This window comes from Terrapene carolina, unplaced genomic scaffold (assembly GCF_002925995.2).
Source record: "Terrapene carolina triunguis isolate 2854851 unplaced genomic scaffold, T_m_triunguis-2.0 Scaffold104, whole genome shotgun sequence".
Lineage (NCBI taxonomy): Eukaryota > Metazoa > Chordata > Testudines > Emydidae > Terrapene > Terrapene triunguis.
In genome coordinates, this window is record NW_020664455.1 from 857,973 (window position 1) to 872,905 (window position 14,933).

Consider the following 14,933-nt stretch of genomic DNA (forward strand, 5'->3'; position numbering starts at 1 on the left):
GGCCAGACAGATCTCCTGGCCCCCCAAGATGGACCTAACTGAGTGGGTCCTGTTGTCTGTACCTGCAAGACCTGTCTTGGACTGTGTTCCTGTCGTCTAAATAAACCTTCTGTTTTACTGGCTGGCTGAGAGTCATGGTGAATCGCAGGAAGCTGGGGGTGCAGGGCCTTGTCTCCCCTAACTCCGTGACAAGTAGTGTCCCAATTCAGGTAGAAATTGTAATCTCTGCAAAATCAGAGTGGGTTCAGATTCTAGTTCTAGCCATAATCAATCATGAATATTTCTACAGCTTCAGACCTCTAACAATCCTCATCTTATGACCTCATCTTACATTACTTTTAAATGCCTTCTGAGGTCTCTCCTTACTATAGGCTGAGATTTGGTGCTCTGCTTTCCTCCCAAATGGACTTTGAGGGCATCAGGTGGTTGCTTCATCATCTTCCAGCTTTGAAGAGGTTTCCAGGTAAGGGATACTGCTTCTTTCCCAAGGTTTTTAAAGAATATTTTTTTGTAGGAGTGGGGAGTTAGAACGTATGGGAAGTGGCCTGACGATCCCCATAGAGCAACCACATACTGAAACAGCTCCGTAATGCATGATTGCTAGCATCCTCCTGCTCTCATGGAGAGTACAGGGAGAGATTCATGTATGCCCAGTTCTCACATATTGCTTTACATCAGTAGATCTCAGAGTGCTTCACAAAGGAGACAAATTTCATTATCCTCATTTATGGATGGGGAAACTGAGGCATAGAGAGGAGAAGTGATTTGCTGATGGTCCCCCAAGAAGCCAGTAGCAGAGCAGGAATAGAGCCCAGGTTTCCTGAGTCCCAGACCAGTGATCTGTCCGGTAGGACACATTGCCATCATACATATTCTCTCAAGAGTGATTAAAAATCAGCTTTTGAAATTCAAAATCTATTGAAATGATTTCCACAATGTTTGATGTGCCAGATTTAAATTATTTGTTAAATCTAAACAAAAATGAAATGAAACAGTGATGCTTTAATGTTCATACTACTTAATGTGAGGAAAATGAGATCTTGCTCCTGGTCCCTTTTTTAAGAAAAAGCATTGAATATGAATCCTTCATAAACAGTGTTGCTAAGTACTTTACAGAGGGAGTCATTCATAACTTGAGAGTTGATGTCAGTAATAATTTAGCTGTTTCAGAGGGCAGTAGGGAGAGAGCTCCAGACAGATGCAGTAGTACCATTAAAATACTGGCTCCCTCTCTTCCTCAGCTTGCAAAGAGACAAGAAGAGGAGACAGGGAAAAGGTCAACATGGTAGGAACAGGATGAGAGAGTGTGGGCATAACCAGGTCTTGAGGTCAGAGAGACTGGCCAACTTTCATGAGCAAGAGAGTAGTGTGGCTACAGCATTCTGACATCTCTGAAGTTGAGAACTTGGGGGTTTAGAAAGACCACTAAAGAGTGACAACAAATTCAGTAACATGGGACAAAGAGGACATTTTAGCCAGCAGTACATTTTAGCCTTTGAAGTATTCAATAGTGGGGAGTTATGGGATAGCCTGGGGCTGGCAGAGTTTAAGGCAGGTAATTATTGCCATGGCTCTTCCACAGCAGCTGGCAGATGGAAGCTGATGTGTAGTGCACATTTCTTTGTCAAAAAGGAGGTGTAGGATCACGAACATGCTCCCCTTGCACCACCGAAACATCTACTTGCCAAGATGCTACACAGGCAGAATGCCCTGAGGAACTGGCATTAATTAATGTACTTTGCTGCCACACTTGCCTTTCCTTTGTGAGCCTGTGTCTTTTAAAGGAATAATAAGGCCCAAACAGTATTATCCTGAAAAGGTTATGGAAAGCCTGATTTTTCTCTCACTAGTATAAATCAGGAGCAGTGCCATTAAAATCAGTACTGTTACACCAGCGGAAAACTGGTAAAAGTGAGAGGAGAATTTGGCCCACAGATTTTAACATTAGCATGCTCCAGCTGTCTCACATTTTTCCCTAATCAGGAAACACCCTTGCACCATTGAATAGAACCCCCTCCTCACCACATATTTTGTTAAAAGCCAATAATGATTTTAATAATTTTAGACTTACATTATACAGACAAAAGTGTAAGAAGCTAGAATTCTCATATGATGTCACTCATAGTTAGACTTCATCAGACTGTCTCATTCCCATCCAAGGCAGCTCAGGATGTCTTTGCTTCTATGAATTAAGCATTGACTTGCACTCACCAACTTACCCTTACTAATGAGGGGATCTGGCCCTTCCCCACTAAGTACTAAGATACTCCATGTTCTCAGGCATATGTAGCATACAAAACAGGTTCTCTTCTTTCCTTTCTGAAATCTTCCCCTTTTGCAAGAAGGTTCACTTAAACCAACTAATTTATCTCTCTTTAGGATGTCACTATGATAACAAAGTCCCTTTAAAAAAAAAAAGCAGCAGGGAATTAGGAAAGGAGATGGAAAATAGTTTGTGCAGCAGTTAGTAACTTGAGACCGAGGCATCCAATAGTAGTGGATGCTTTTGAAAATGTTGGCCTCTGTAGTTTGGTTGCATTGTATAATTCTATTAGTTTGATTAAAAAAAAGTCTCTGAAATATTTTTTTAAGGCAATTTGGATTTTTGGTTCACAGCCAAACATGTGCAGTACTATTCCTTTCTCTAGGTGAAGCTTCAGGTCTTTCAAGGGATACTGTACAGTTGCAGAGCATTTAGATGATTTTTTCACAACATTGATCTAATTGCAGTATGGATATCACTTTGTACTGCATAGGTTAATATGTGCATTACTGGTATAAACAGTATAAATGAAAGTATACTTAAAATTACAAAAGATTGTGTACGTGCTTTTATGATGAAGATGTAGCAGTTTGCATTTCTTTCTATTCAAGACACATGCTTCAAAATTTCAGGAATAATTCTGATTTGACAGATATGTATTGTGAGCAGTGGATCGGGTAACAATACATTACATGAGTCAGAGCTTCCAAACATCATCACTTATCCATGATTTTTTGTCTAGTTATAAATCCAGTTATCTGTAGAAGTTACATTGGACCTCTTCCTCATCAAGCTCTCTCACAAATTCTATGTAAAACCAAGAGGAATTTATGAACTGGTATTCTTAGATGCACTCCTTTCAGAAGAAAGTTTTTGCAGATCTTTGTACCTGAAGTTCCTCCCCCTTCCTTAGAATGCATAAATAAAATTACTTTACATTATCATCTCCATGTATTTTGTGGTCTTTAAGGAAGAATTCAGTTGAGACTATTCTATATTCCATATATTACCTCAGTTTTTAAAAAAAAATATGGTTCTATGAAAGTATAGCTTGGCTATCTTGGATTTGATCTCAGGTTCAAGTAATGAAAATGATGTATATGCTATTCTATTGTGCCAATCTGTTCCTTGGTTGTTTTTGTTTAAAGAATTTGTATAGATTGAAATGCAGCTGCAAGTGTATTAGTGATTTTCTATTGCTCACTTGTCAAGATTTTTATTGTGTGGATGAAAAATAGTATTTCAAAACCTGGCAGTGTATTGACAAAAACGGAGGAGCACTTTGTGTAATTCTCTTTTTGAAAAACTACTTCTTTTAGAGACAGAGATTGCCTGAGCTACTTCCATTCATATGTATCTTGAACAATAGATTTATTGATAGCTTTTAGCTAAGGTTTAATTCTTTTCCCCCCTCTGTTCACCATGGTGCTTACTTTTCTGTATTAAGCAAACCAAAATTATGCTCCTATAAGCAAGGCATACAATATGCAAGTGTTCTAGGTGTAAAAGGAGGCATTTGACCTTTTGTTGCTAATCTGTGACAGGTGCAGGCTATTTTCTTCCAAATGGTGTTAATTTTCATGCCTAAATCTACCCCCTGAAACCTGCATTCTGTATAGCCACCACAGGGGAACTGGTGGTCATCATGAGTACTGTAATGGACAGCTGAGAGGGATAATCACTGATATTTCAACACATTCATGTTTGCAACTCATACATTTTTAGTGCACTTCTGTCTTCACTGCTTATTAGGAGGGCTGAAGTTAGTTATTCATTGCTGGACAAAAAAGTGTCTGAGAAAGTTCATGTGCAGGGAACAGCACATTGTTACAAATTAGTTTCCTTTACCATTTCTGGCAAACTCATTACAAAGTAATCGTGCCCTGTGCTGAAGTGCACTTCCTCTGGGACCAATAACTGTAAATAAGCAGGGCTGCAAGCTGGCTGATAAGTTGTTGTTCTGAAGATAACGGTCCTTTTTAGCAGAGTGTTTGACCTTTTTCTTTATATTGCCTCAGGCTTGTCTAAGACCCTCAAGGTCTATTTTTCATCTTAAAATTCTCTGTAGGAAAGCACAATGTGTGGCTTAAGAAGATTTTAGGATTGCTTAACATATCTGTATTTTCTTTTCTTGCATTTTTATGATAATTGTTGGCATACTCAGTAACTCTAGCTAGCATTTTCTTAAATAGGTTTTCTTTCTTCCTGTAATGTATACTTTTTATTGATGTAGGAAGCAATATTCTTCAATATTTTATGAAGAGTAAATGTATGTTGCATAATAAATAAAATAGTAATATTGGTTTTCTTTTAAGCCTATTATAAATGTAGTGAACTTTTCCAGAAACTTTAAATGTACTTTTGGTCCATTTAGAATAACTCATATTTTGAGTATATTGCACTTTATGTTACTCTTGTGTAAGAGAACTAAGATAGTATGACTAGCAACGTAAGATTGAATGATCAAGGGAAAGTCTACATATTCTGTTTGTTGTAAATATTGCATAGAACTATATATAGGAACTGAGTGTTTTAAAAACAACCTCCAGGGCTAAGAAAAAGTGAGTTTATCTTTACAGACATTTGGGAGTCTGATTTGTTCACATCATCCTAGAAGATTAGAGAGATCTGTTGTAGTACTTCTCAAAAGTAAAATCATAATAAAAACAAAAATCAAGTTATTTAAGAGTGCATAGGAGAACTAATTCATATTGTTTCATAAAATTCTGTTTCCTTCACATCCAGCATTGCACCTGTGCCATAAAAAAAACTGTGTAGGAAACTGCACTGTAGGAAAGTTGAATACCAATGTGCTTGAGTTTAAACATGTACCAGTCCTGTCACTCATTGTGGTTTTTCTTTTAAACTCCACAGATCAGTTATTTATCTTATATATACTTTAAATAAAATGTACATCATTGACATACTCTATGTTCTGCAGGGCTAACTCATAAAAGTTACAATTACTGTGGAAAAATATTGTGATAGCTTTAAAGTCTTACATAGTTGCTTAGGGCCAGATACTGCACTCATGGAAGTCAGTGGTGGTGCTCCCATTGATTCCAATAGAGGCAGGTGGAAGCCCTTAGTGCAGTACAGTACTTGTCAATATTGTTGCAATGTATGGCTTTCTCCTTAGAATTTGTTATGTGAATTGGGAGTGGTGTCAAATGCCTGATTTTAAAAAAGAAAAGAAAATTATCTAAGCAAAATTGTTATAAGCAGAAGGCAGAAATTAGTGGAGAGTAGAAAAGTACACAGAAATCAAATATGGAGATGGTAAAAGTCCCTGAATAGTTGTAGTTAGCTATTTGACTTCAGTTTATTTGTGTATGAAACATAATGATGGCACCACACAGAACTGACACTCTCCACCTTTCTCTTGAATTAACTATCATAAAAGCATAAAAAGTAGCTAATTCATCTAGTTTATTGTAAAAAAAAAAAAAAAAAAAAAGGTAAAATGTAAGGTGTGTATTATCTCAATCCACAAGGATTTATGTGACACAAGAACAAATTTCAATATGTAGCTGCTTTTTAATCACTAATTAGATAAACTATTTTTTTCTCCATGTTACACTTTTAACTGCTTCCTCCAAAGACCAAATTAAGGGAAAGCCACCCACTTTCCCTATATATTCAAAAAGTAACATGAATATAAATTCAAAAAGCTGCCTTTTAGTGTAGTAGATGCTTATTTTGAATGTAAAATAATTCTATTTGTTCTTCACCATAAGATGGATATGTAGCATCATATCTTCATCATGTAATCAATGTTTAATTGTTGCTTAATAGTTCCACACCTTTCAGTGTAAATCACTGTTTTTTGTGGTACTGGGGCATATATTCCTGTACATTGAGATAAAAAATGTAATCCCTTGACTTCAGCAGTATGAAGGCAGCACTGTAACATTCATAACTTTTATTATGAGTTTGGTGTAGTAGTTGCTCAAGTCCTTTCTCTTTGATGTCAAGAAGCATTTTTCAGTGACACCCACTGAACACTAGAAACTCTCTCTTAATGTGTGGAAGTATTTTTTTTATGCTTGTGCAATTCTAACCCTTTTTTATTTTTAACAAAAACGTCCACTTTGGTTAGGGGCACTGTCATGTGGGTTGAAATTAGGATGATAGAGTGTAAGCAAAGGATACAGTGACTATAAGCATCAGCCTTCTGTGTGTGGGGAACATGTTGAGTAGGTTAATAAAAGTATATGGTGTTGTGTACTGTCTTATTTAGCATCTTAATGATCTGGAAGAAATAGCATGTTAATGAAATGCACAAATAATACGGAACTGGAAGGAGTTGCAGATACCTGTGAGAACAGAGAAATAATACAAAGGAACCTACTCTAGAGGAAAAAAAAATAAAAATGAAAACTTCTGTGGGAAGATAATCTTCCATACAAATATTCAGTGACCTTGAGAAACTTGGAAAGCAGTAATCTTGGAAGAGACCTAGGTATAGAGTGAACAAGTGATTAAATTGCTAGCTCGATCTGATACTGATGAGTGCACTAGCTACTCCTGAGAGCATTCTGCACCAAAAAATAAAAAATTCTGCACCAAAAATATTAAAATTCTGCACAAAATATTTTAAAGTTCTGCAAATTTTATTTGACAAATAAATGTGGAGGCTCTACCATGGCGTTGGAGAGCACAGGCCACTGGCAGCACAGAAATGGGAGATCACTGTGCAGCTCCCCCAACCCTTCTGGGACACAGACTGAGCGGTGAGGCTGCATTCCACCCTGATACAGCACAAGGACCGGGCCTGCCCCAGAAACACCCCAGGGCCCTGCCCCTCCAGGCCAGATGCACCAGGTGTGGGAGGCAGGCTCAGCAAGGCAGGATCCAAGTGTGGAGGGACTTAGTATGGGGGGATCCAGGTGTGGGTTGAGAGGGTTCTGTGTGGGGCAATCTGGGTGTGGGCAGCTCAGTGGGGGATCTGGGTGCGGAGGGGATCTGGATGCACAGAGGTTGTTGGAGGTTTTGGGTGCAATGGTAATGGGACTTGGCAGGGGGGTCCAGGTTGAAGGTGGCTGTGGTTCAGTGCATAGGCGCCGACTCCGTGGGTGCTCCAGGGCTGGAGCAGCCATGGGAAAAAATTAGTGGGTGCTCTGCACCCACCAGCAGCCAAGCTCCTCTCCCCACCCCCCCACCTCACCTCACCTCTGCCTCCTCCCCTGAGCACGCCGTGTCCCCACTCCTCCGCCTACCTCCCAGCTCTTGCCAAAAAAGCAAACAGGATGTTAGGAATCATAGAGAATATCTTATTGCCCTTATATAAATCCATGGCACGCCCACATCTTGAATATTGCATACAGATGTGGTCTTCTCATCTCAAAAAAAGTTATTCTGGCATTAGAAAAGGTTCAGAGAAGGGCAACTAAAATGATTAGGGGTTTGGAACGGGTCCCATATGAAGAGAGATTAAAGAGGCTAGGACTTTTCAGCTTGGAAAAGAGGAGACTAAGGGGGGATGTGATAGAGGTATATAAAATCATGAGTGGTGTGGAGAAAGTGAATAAGGATAAGTTATTTACTTGTTCCCATAATATAAGAACTAAGGGCCACCAAATGAAATTAGTGGGCAGCAGGTTTAAAACAAATAAAAGGAAGTTCTTCTTCACACAGCGCACAGTCAACCTGTGGAACTCCTTGTCTGATGAGGTTCTGAAGGCTAGGACTATAACAGGGTTTAAAAGAGAACTAGATAAATTCATGGTGGTTAAGTCCATTAATGGCTATTAGCCAGGATGGGTAAGGAATGGTGTACCTAGCCTCTGTTTGTCAGAGGGTGGAGCTGGATGGCAGGAGAGAGATCACTTGATCATTACCTGTTAGGTTCACTCCCTTTGGGGCACCTGGTATTGGCCACAGTTGGCAGACAGGATAGTAGGCTGGATGGACCTTTGGCCTGACCCAGTATGGCCATTCTTATGTTCTTATGGTGGGGTAAGGATCTGGGTGCGGGTGGCTCATTGGGGTTGTCCAGGTGCAGGGGGAGTGGGGCTCACCGGGAGGGTTCTGAGTGCAGGGGTCTGAGGCTCGACAGGACTGTCTGGGTATGAGGAGTTCTGGATGCACAGGGGTTGGGCGGATGGGGGAGCAGCTCTCTGTACAGGGATCTGTCCCCCTGCAGCTGAGGAGCGATGGGTGCAAGAAGTGGGGGGTGCGGGGAAGAGGGGGAGTTTGCAGAGCTTTCTGCAGCCGCGGGAGAAATCTGGGTGGGGTGTTCTCCCCAGCCCAGCCGGGACTAGCAACTGAGTCCGGCGCAGGGTAGGAGCCACCATCTGGGTCCTTCTCAGTTCTGCCTCCTGCCCCACAGTGAATTACTTCTCTACCAGCTGCCCTGGGCACCTGAAACATACTGCTGGGGAGGTTCACATGACCGCTCTTGTGGCTTCCCTTTGCTTCCCCATCATTTTTCTGCAGGGAAGCAAAGAAATCTGCAGGGGACATACATTCTGCACATGCACAGTGGTGTAAAATTCCCCCGGGAGTATAAATTAGTAATGCCTAGGTAGATAGATTGCTCTAGATCAGGGGTTCTCAAGCTTTTTCTTTCTGAGGAACATGCTATGAAAACTCCACGGCCCACAACTACTGTTTTTCTGCATATAAGAGCCAGGGCCAGCATTAGGGGGTAGCAAGCAGGGCAGCTGTCCAGGGCCCCATGCCACAGGGGACCCTGCGAAACTAATTTGCTCAGGCTTTGGTTTCAGCCCCAGGTGGCAAGGCTTGGATCACCAGGCTTCAGCCCCATGCAGTGGGACTTCGGTTTTCTGCCGCTAGCCCCAACAAGTCTAATGCCAGCCCTGCATGGCGGACCCCCTGAAAACTGCTCGTGGCCCCCAAGGGGGCCCTGGACCCCTGGTTGAGAACCATTGCTCTAGATTACATTGGTTTGTAATGGTCCCATCATACCCATTTTGCACCAGCAGGGGTTTCCTTAACACCAGGGATCTTTACAGCATTTCTGCTCTGTCAGTGTGTTGCATGGAAACGTGGGCTGAGGGTCTGGCACTTTGAGTTCAGACTAATTAGCAATCTGATGTTGAAATGGAAACTGAAATATGCAATAGGTCAGAAATCAAGGTATCATTTTGCTTTGAATATTTTGACTTCTATAGAATATTTATTCTCTCAGTAATCTCTTGTGTTCCTGATCTGTATCATACAGTACAATCCATTTTTATGATCTTTGGATTTCCGCTACAGAATTTACTAACTGCTGTACCTTTTGTTTTTTAAATCAATGCAGCGGAAATTCTCTTCTCCAATCCGTGCTGCAGACCATTCACTCCAAACCATTACTTGATACTAATAGGAGTTACATATGTGAAACAATGCAGAATATTATCACCATTTCTATAGTTACATATACGCATGGTGACTTAAGGCAAATTAAAGGGCTTTGTCTTCTTGTACTGAAGAGTTTATAGTATAGGGCTCTGATTTTGCCAACTCTACTAACAGTGAGTAACTCTACTTACTCCATGAATAGTTCCAGTGACATTAAGGTACTACTCAACGTGAGTAACAGTGGCAGAATCAGGGCCTAGGGAAGACAGCCTGCAGACAAGGGATGGGGAAGGGAGTTAACCAAAAGTCAGGTGGATTATGTTATTTGTATTTGTCAGATCTCATAGTTACAAAATATATTCCAAACTCTTTATATTTATATTTTGGATTTATCATTTAGGCTTGTCTGTAAAATGAGATTCAGCTAAGATAATTTTGCTGTAAAAAGTATGGATTGGGCAAGGCAGGAAAGGGAGAAAGTTTCCAGATATGGAAGATAAAAAATGTTCATTGTGCAATTGAAGTCTGCAACAGCACCAACTCAAGATTATGCAGAAGGGTCTATAAGTACATCGTTGAAGTACACAGCTGAAATATCTTTTGGTTTCCAAAATACAAATTATCCCCTCTCCCCAAAAACAAACTGTAAACCAGATTTTAATACAATTACTAATGTTAAACAGCACTTTACTCCACAAGTCATCCCACTGCCTTAAATGGGACTGCCTGAAGAGGAAGTTTCGACTCTGTGTGAATAAGGATTTGGTAATCTTGCCCCAAATATCTGAAACTATATCTGAATTAATAAAAGAATGGATCCAAACATGTAGCAATACTTTCATAATTAACATTTTACATCAGCTTTGAGAGCGAAGGTGTGGGCTTATTTTATTAAATGCAAAATTTGATTAGATGGGTGTGAACAGTAAAAACGTAACGCCTTTCATTTTGTAGGGTATAAATTAGGTGGACAGACAAGCCATCTGTCTTTGAAACTCACTGCAGCACTTCAAAGGAAAAAAGCCAGTTTAACCATTTAAAAGCACTTTTCCAAATTTCTCCAGCACTGAACTCCACTCCTTTCTCCACTATGGCCTGATTTGTTGCTTGCTTTCATTTTATACTGAAAAGTGCCAGAGGGAGCAAAGTAGTTTTTGACTGTATTTTTCAATATTATATCACAAAACTAACCAGGAGGGGCCCAAGCTAAACCCCATAGCCTCATGTTTTAGGAGAGAGGGCCTTGAGCATCTGTAGGAAAACAGGGAAGTCCTGAAAATCAGCCAATAGGGGGAGCAATAAAATTTTTGGCACTGTTTTTAAGTAGGTATTCCTAAACATTAGCAGCACATAGAAGAAAGAAATCCCTATAAGCAGGGAGTGGGAGTGGCAAAGAGATCATGTAAGCAAAGAGGGGATTTTGAGTAACAGAAGGGATGATGGGACAACATTCACAGAAAGAATCAAAGGTCAAAGAGGACAAAAGTCATTAGGAGTGAATTATAAAAGTCCTTATTGGTGTTTTTCTTTTTTCTGTATTGACTTATTTAAATGTGCTTGGCCTATTTGTGTATTTTTCTTCATGAGTTTAATAAAGACATTTGCTTGAAAAAAGTTCTGAACTGTGTTATAGTGCTAATTAACCTTATAATCATGTGAATGGTTTTAGCCAGTCATAGTCATGCATTTTAAAATACCACTCTGTGTAGTTGTTGGGCTAGGGTTTATCAGCCATTTGTTAAACTGCTGCATTTCATAATCCTCTGGTAGGTAACCTTGGACGTGTGGATCACATCACAGAGTTTGAGTATGACCTGTTCATTAGGCCGGATACCTGTAACCCACGCTTTCGAGTTTGGTTCAACTTCACTGTTGAAAATGTGAAAGAGTCACAGGTAAGTTCAAGTTAAATAGTATGATTCGTTCACAATTACTTTATTGGAGAATAAAAGGTATTTCAACTACTTAAGTTGGAGAGAGATACCAATACACTAGCCAGAGTATAAAAATTGCCACAGTACAATAATAACTAGTATATGTTTGTGATTGTTTATGCAAACCCCAGAGTGGGCCTGCAGGAGTTAAAAGGCAATATTGGGCCCAGGTAGCCCCGCCCCTAGAGGCCTGCCCAGCCCACTGCAGCTGGAGGAGCGGGTTAAAATGAATTCAGGAGCTCAGGCAAGGAGTAATGAACAGACTGTAAAAGAGAAGAATCCTTCTCCAGGAAGCTAGTCAGAAGGTGGAGCCTGAGAGGGGACAAGATAGTGGGTAAGGCTCCCAAGCAGTGCCTTCTCCAACCACCACCCAGTTTGAGAAACAGCTTGTCTTGGAGGGCCCTGCTCATTTGGACTTTGTTTGTGATGCTATTGACTATTTAGTTAGGGCCCCACCAAATGCATGGTTTATTTTGGTCAGTTTCACATTTTAAGATGTTTACATTTGAAATTTCATGGTGTTGTAACCATGGGGGTCCTGACCCAAAAGGGGATCATGTGGGGGCTGTCAAAAAGTTGTTGTAAGGGGTTTGCAGGATGGTCACCGTCGCTTCTGCACTGCCTTCCTGCAGCTGGGAGAAGTTCCCAGATGGGGATGTGGGTCTGATCTCCCCTGTGCTGCTGGGAGCACCCCAGCCAGGGACTCCTAGCTGCTAGTCCCGGCCAGGTTGTGGGGAGGGACAGGACTTCCTCTTCCTCTGCATGGCTGCACTTGGAGCGGGGGGTAGGGGGAAGAGGAGATCACGCCCATCTCTGGGTACCTCCCTGGCTTCAGGGACACTCTCACTTCTGCAGCGCGGTCGCAGAGCTTCCTACGGCCAGGGGAAGTACCCAGAGGTGGGTCTGATCTCCTCCCAAGAGCAGCTGTGCAGGGGAAGAGGAAGTCCTATCCCTCCCTAGCCAGGCCAGGGCTATCAGCTGGAGCTCAGTGCATGGTAGAAGCCCACAGCTGGGGCACCCCCAGCCCTGCCTCTCTCCCTCCCCTCCAATAGCTAGATTTCACGCGGGAGGGCTGATGTCACAGTCTATGACACATTTTTCACGGCTGTGAATTTGGAAGGGTCCTAACTATAGGGGCCATACCCCCAAACTGAAGGAGCACATATGTAGGAGGTAGCCCAGAATGGCAAATTTAGGCCCAGTAGAGAGGGAAGGCCTAGGTTCCCCTACCATGCCCCACTTAAGAGCAAAGGCCCAGACACAGTGGGAGACCCAAACACTGTTGGCCTGGGGGCAGGAGCCAGCCATTGTTACTGCCCTCTCTGACAGCAAGACAAGGGGTTGGAGGTCAGGTGCACTAACCACAAGGCCACCTCGCCCTCCAAACACTCTATCACAATATTATTTTGTTAACATATATACAAAGTAAACAATGCTTGTATAGTACTTGAAAAAGAATCCAAAACAGAATGAACATAGTTATAACCATTCAACTATTGGGACTCAAGCCAGCAGTCAGCACAGTTGGGACAGCAAGGTAGAGTTACAAGTAGATATTGTTTTAGCACCTTTTAGAAAGTGAAAAGTATTATGCAGGAATGAACCATAGAAAAAAAAGGAGCTGGTCTCTAGCCATGAAATAAGTTAGATGTTAGAAATGTTCTTTTTCATTAAAAGTGTTAGTACAAAAAACTAACTTCTTAATCTTCACTTTATCAGTTGCATTAAATTAAAAAAATAATACCAACTTTCATATTGACAAATCTACAAAGCTTTCATTCCACTTGTCATGTGCCATTCTTTGTGTTTTATCCTGACATTCTGTCTCAAGGAATTTATCATAATCAGCGTAATTTTCAGTTAATGGAAAGTAGTTGATTTAGTCAGAGAAGGAAAACATTTGCACAAGCTTGATATTTGTATTCTTATTGGGGTAATATCTTTTATATCCACCACTATCCCATCCTTGTTACAACTAGAAATCATGAAATTGTTTATCTGACTTCCTGGAGCCTGATACTTTATCAGCCCTTTCTCCCTGCTGTGCCTTAGTCAACTATGATCAAATTATATAGTCATGAGATGAATGGGAATCTGTCTCAAGGAGGCAGAGAGATCTGGTGGAAAGATACAATATATATATCTAGAGCTTACAGGATATTTGTTTTCACAGTTGTCTACATGAAAGAGAATGGTTTCACTATTAAGTTTGACTTGTGAGGTCTGTTTTTATAATGTCTTCCTATAATCTTTTTTTCATCTCTCCAATTTCCGTTAAAATGAGACCTGCATGAATGTAATCTAGTCTGGAACCTTATTTAGGGCTTCGTACTACGGGACATAAGCAGTATTAGTCTTTGCAGCCCAGCTATATTAAATGAATGTTTAAAAATTGGTACATCAAACATACTGTATAACCTGGTTTGTGCTTTTTGATTATTTTCTTTTGTTTTATTAGGAAATGAGAAAAGCAAAGAACATATGGTTCAGTGTATCATAGAACACACAAACTAGTTTTTTAAACAATATATTTGTAAAAATCTATGGAAAGTAAGCATCCTAATGCTTCTGTCTAAAAGTAATTCTCAGTTTAGTCCTAGCATTAAATATTCTTATGTGACATTACATTTATTACTGATTCAGTACAAAGAACGTGTGAGAGGAAAGCAAATCTACACATTTAAATATTATTGATCAGGTTTCAGCCAGTTAGGGAGGAAATCTGATGGAGTGTCTGGACCATTTAAGGTTGGTCTTCTTTATTTTAAGGTTCTTTAAATTCTTGATTTGAATCACTTAGTTTACTGGACTTGAAAGTCTGTTCACTAGACATTATTTTTTCTGGCCCTTTGTTTGCTTGTTATTAAAACCTCTTCAGACTTGTCTGATATCATGTACTGTGTGAAGTCCCTGTTCACAAAGAAATTAATTGCATTTCAAGGCTACCATGAGAAAACAAGACACAATCTTTCATTATCTGACTGTTTCTCACAATTCATCAATCCTGTTTTTCTCCTGTTGCACCAAACTACTGCTCATTGACACACAACAGGGACAAGTGATTAAAAAAGGTAAAACAACTTGAAAGAGAGTTAAAGTAATAAGATACCATGGTACAAAGACAACAGTCATACAAGCATTAGGAACCTTTGGTTGTGCTATACACTTTTTCGTTTTGTTTCTTCTGCTCTAGCATCAGACAATAATTTAGTTTTAACAGTATGCTGCTTCCCCCCCTACATTCATAATACTGAGGATGGTGAATGGAATCATAGAAGATGGAAAAGAGAGACCTATTAGGTTATCAGTCCATCTCACTGTCAATGTAGGATTGTTCCCTGGAGTACATTTTCTATTTTTTTTGTACAATCCTATTTAAACTGTCTCAAATGATGAGGCTTCCATCATTAATGTCTAGAGACATTCCA

General features: G+C 40.4%; 1 protein-coding gene across 1 annotated transcript in view; it reads left to right on the forward strand.

The window, feature by feature from the left end:
- LOC112118973 (cytosolic carboxypeptidase 6) overlaps window positions 1-14,933 on the forward strand; it is a 1,367,858-nt gene that overhangs the window by 76,014 nt on the left and 1,276,911 nt on the right. Inside the window, exon 4 of the mRNA XM_026651876.1 lies at window positions 11,342-11,466. Coding sequence (XP_026507661.1) covers window positions 11,342-11,466 — 125 coding nt within the window. The remainder of the gene's footprint in view (window positions 1-11,341; window positions 11,467-14,933) is intronic.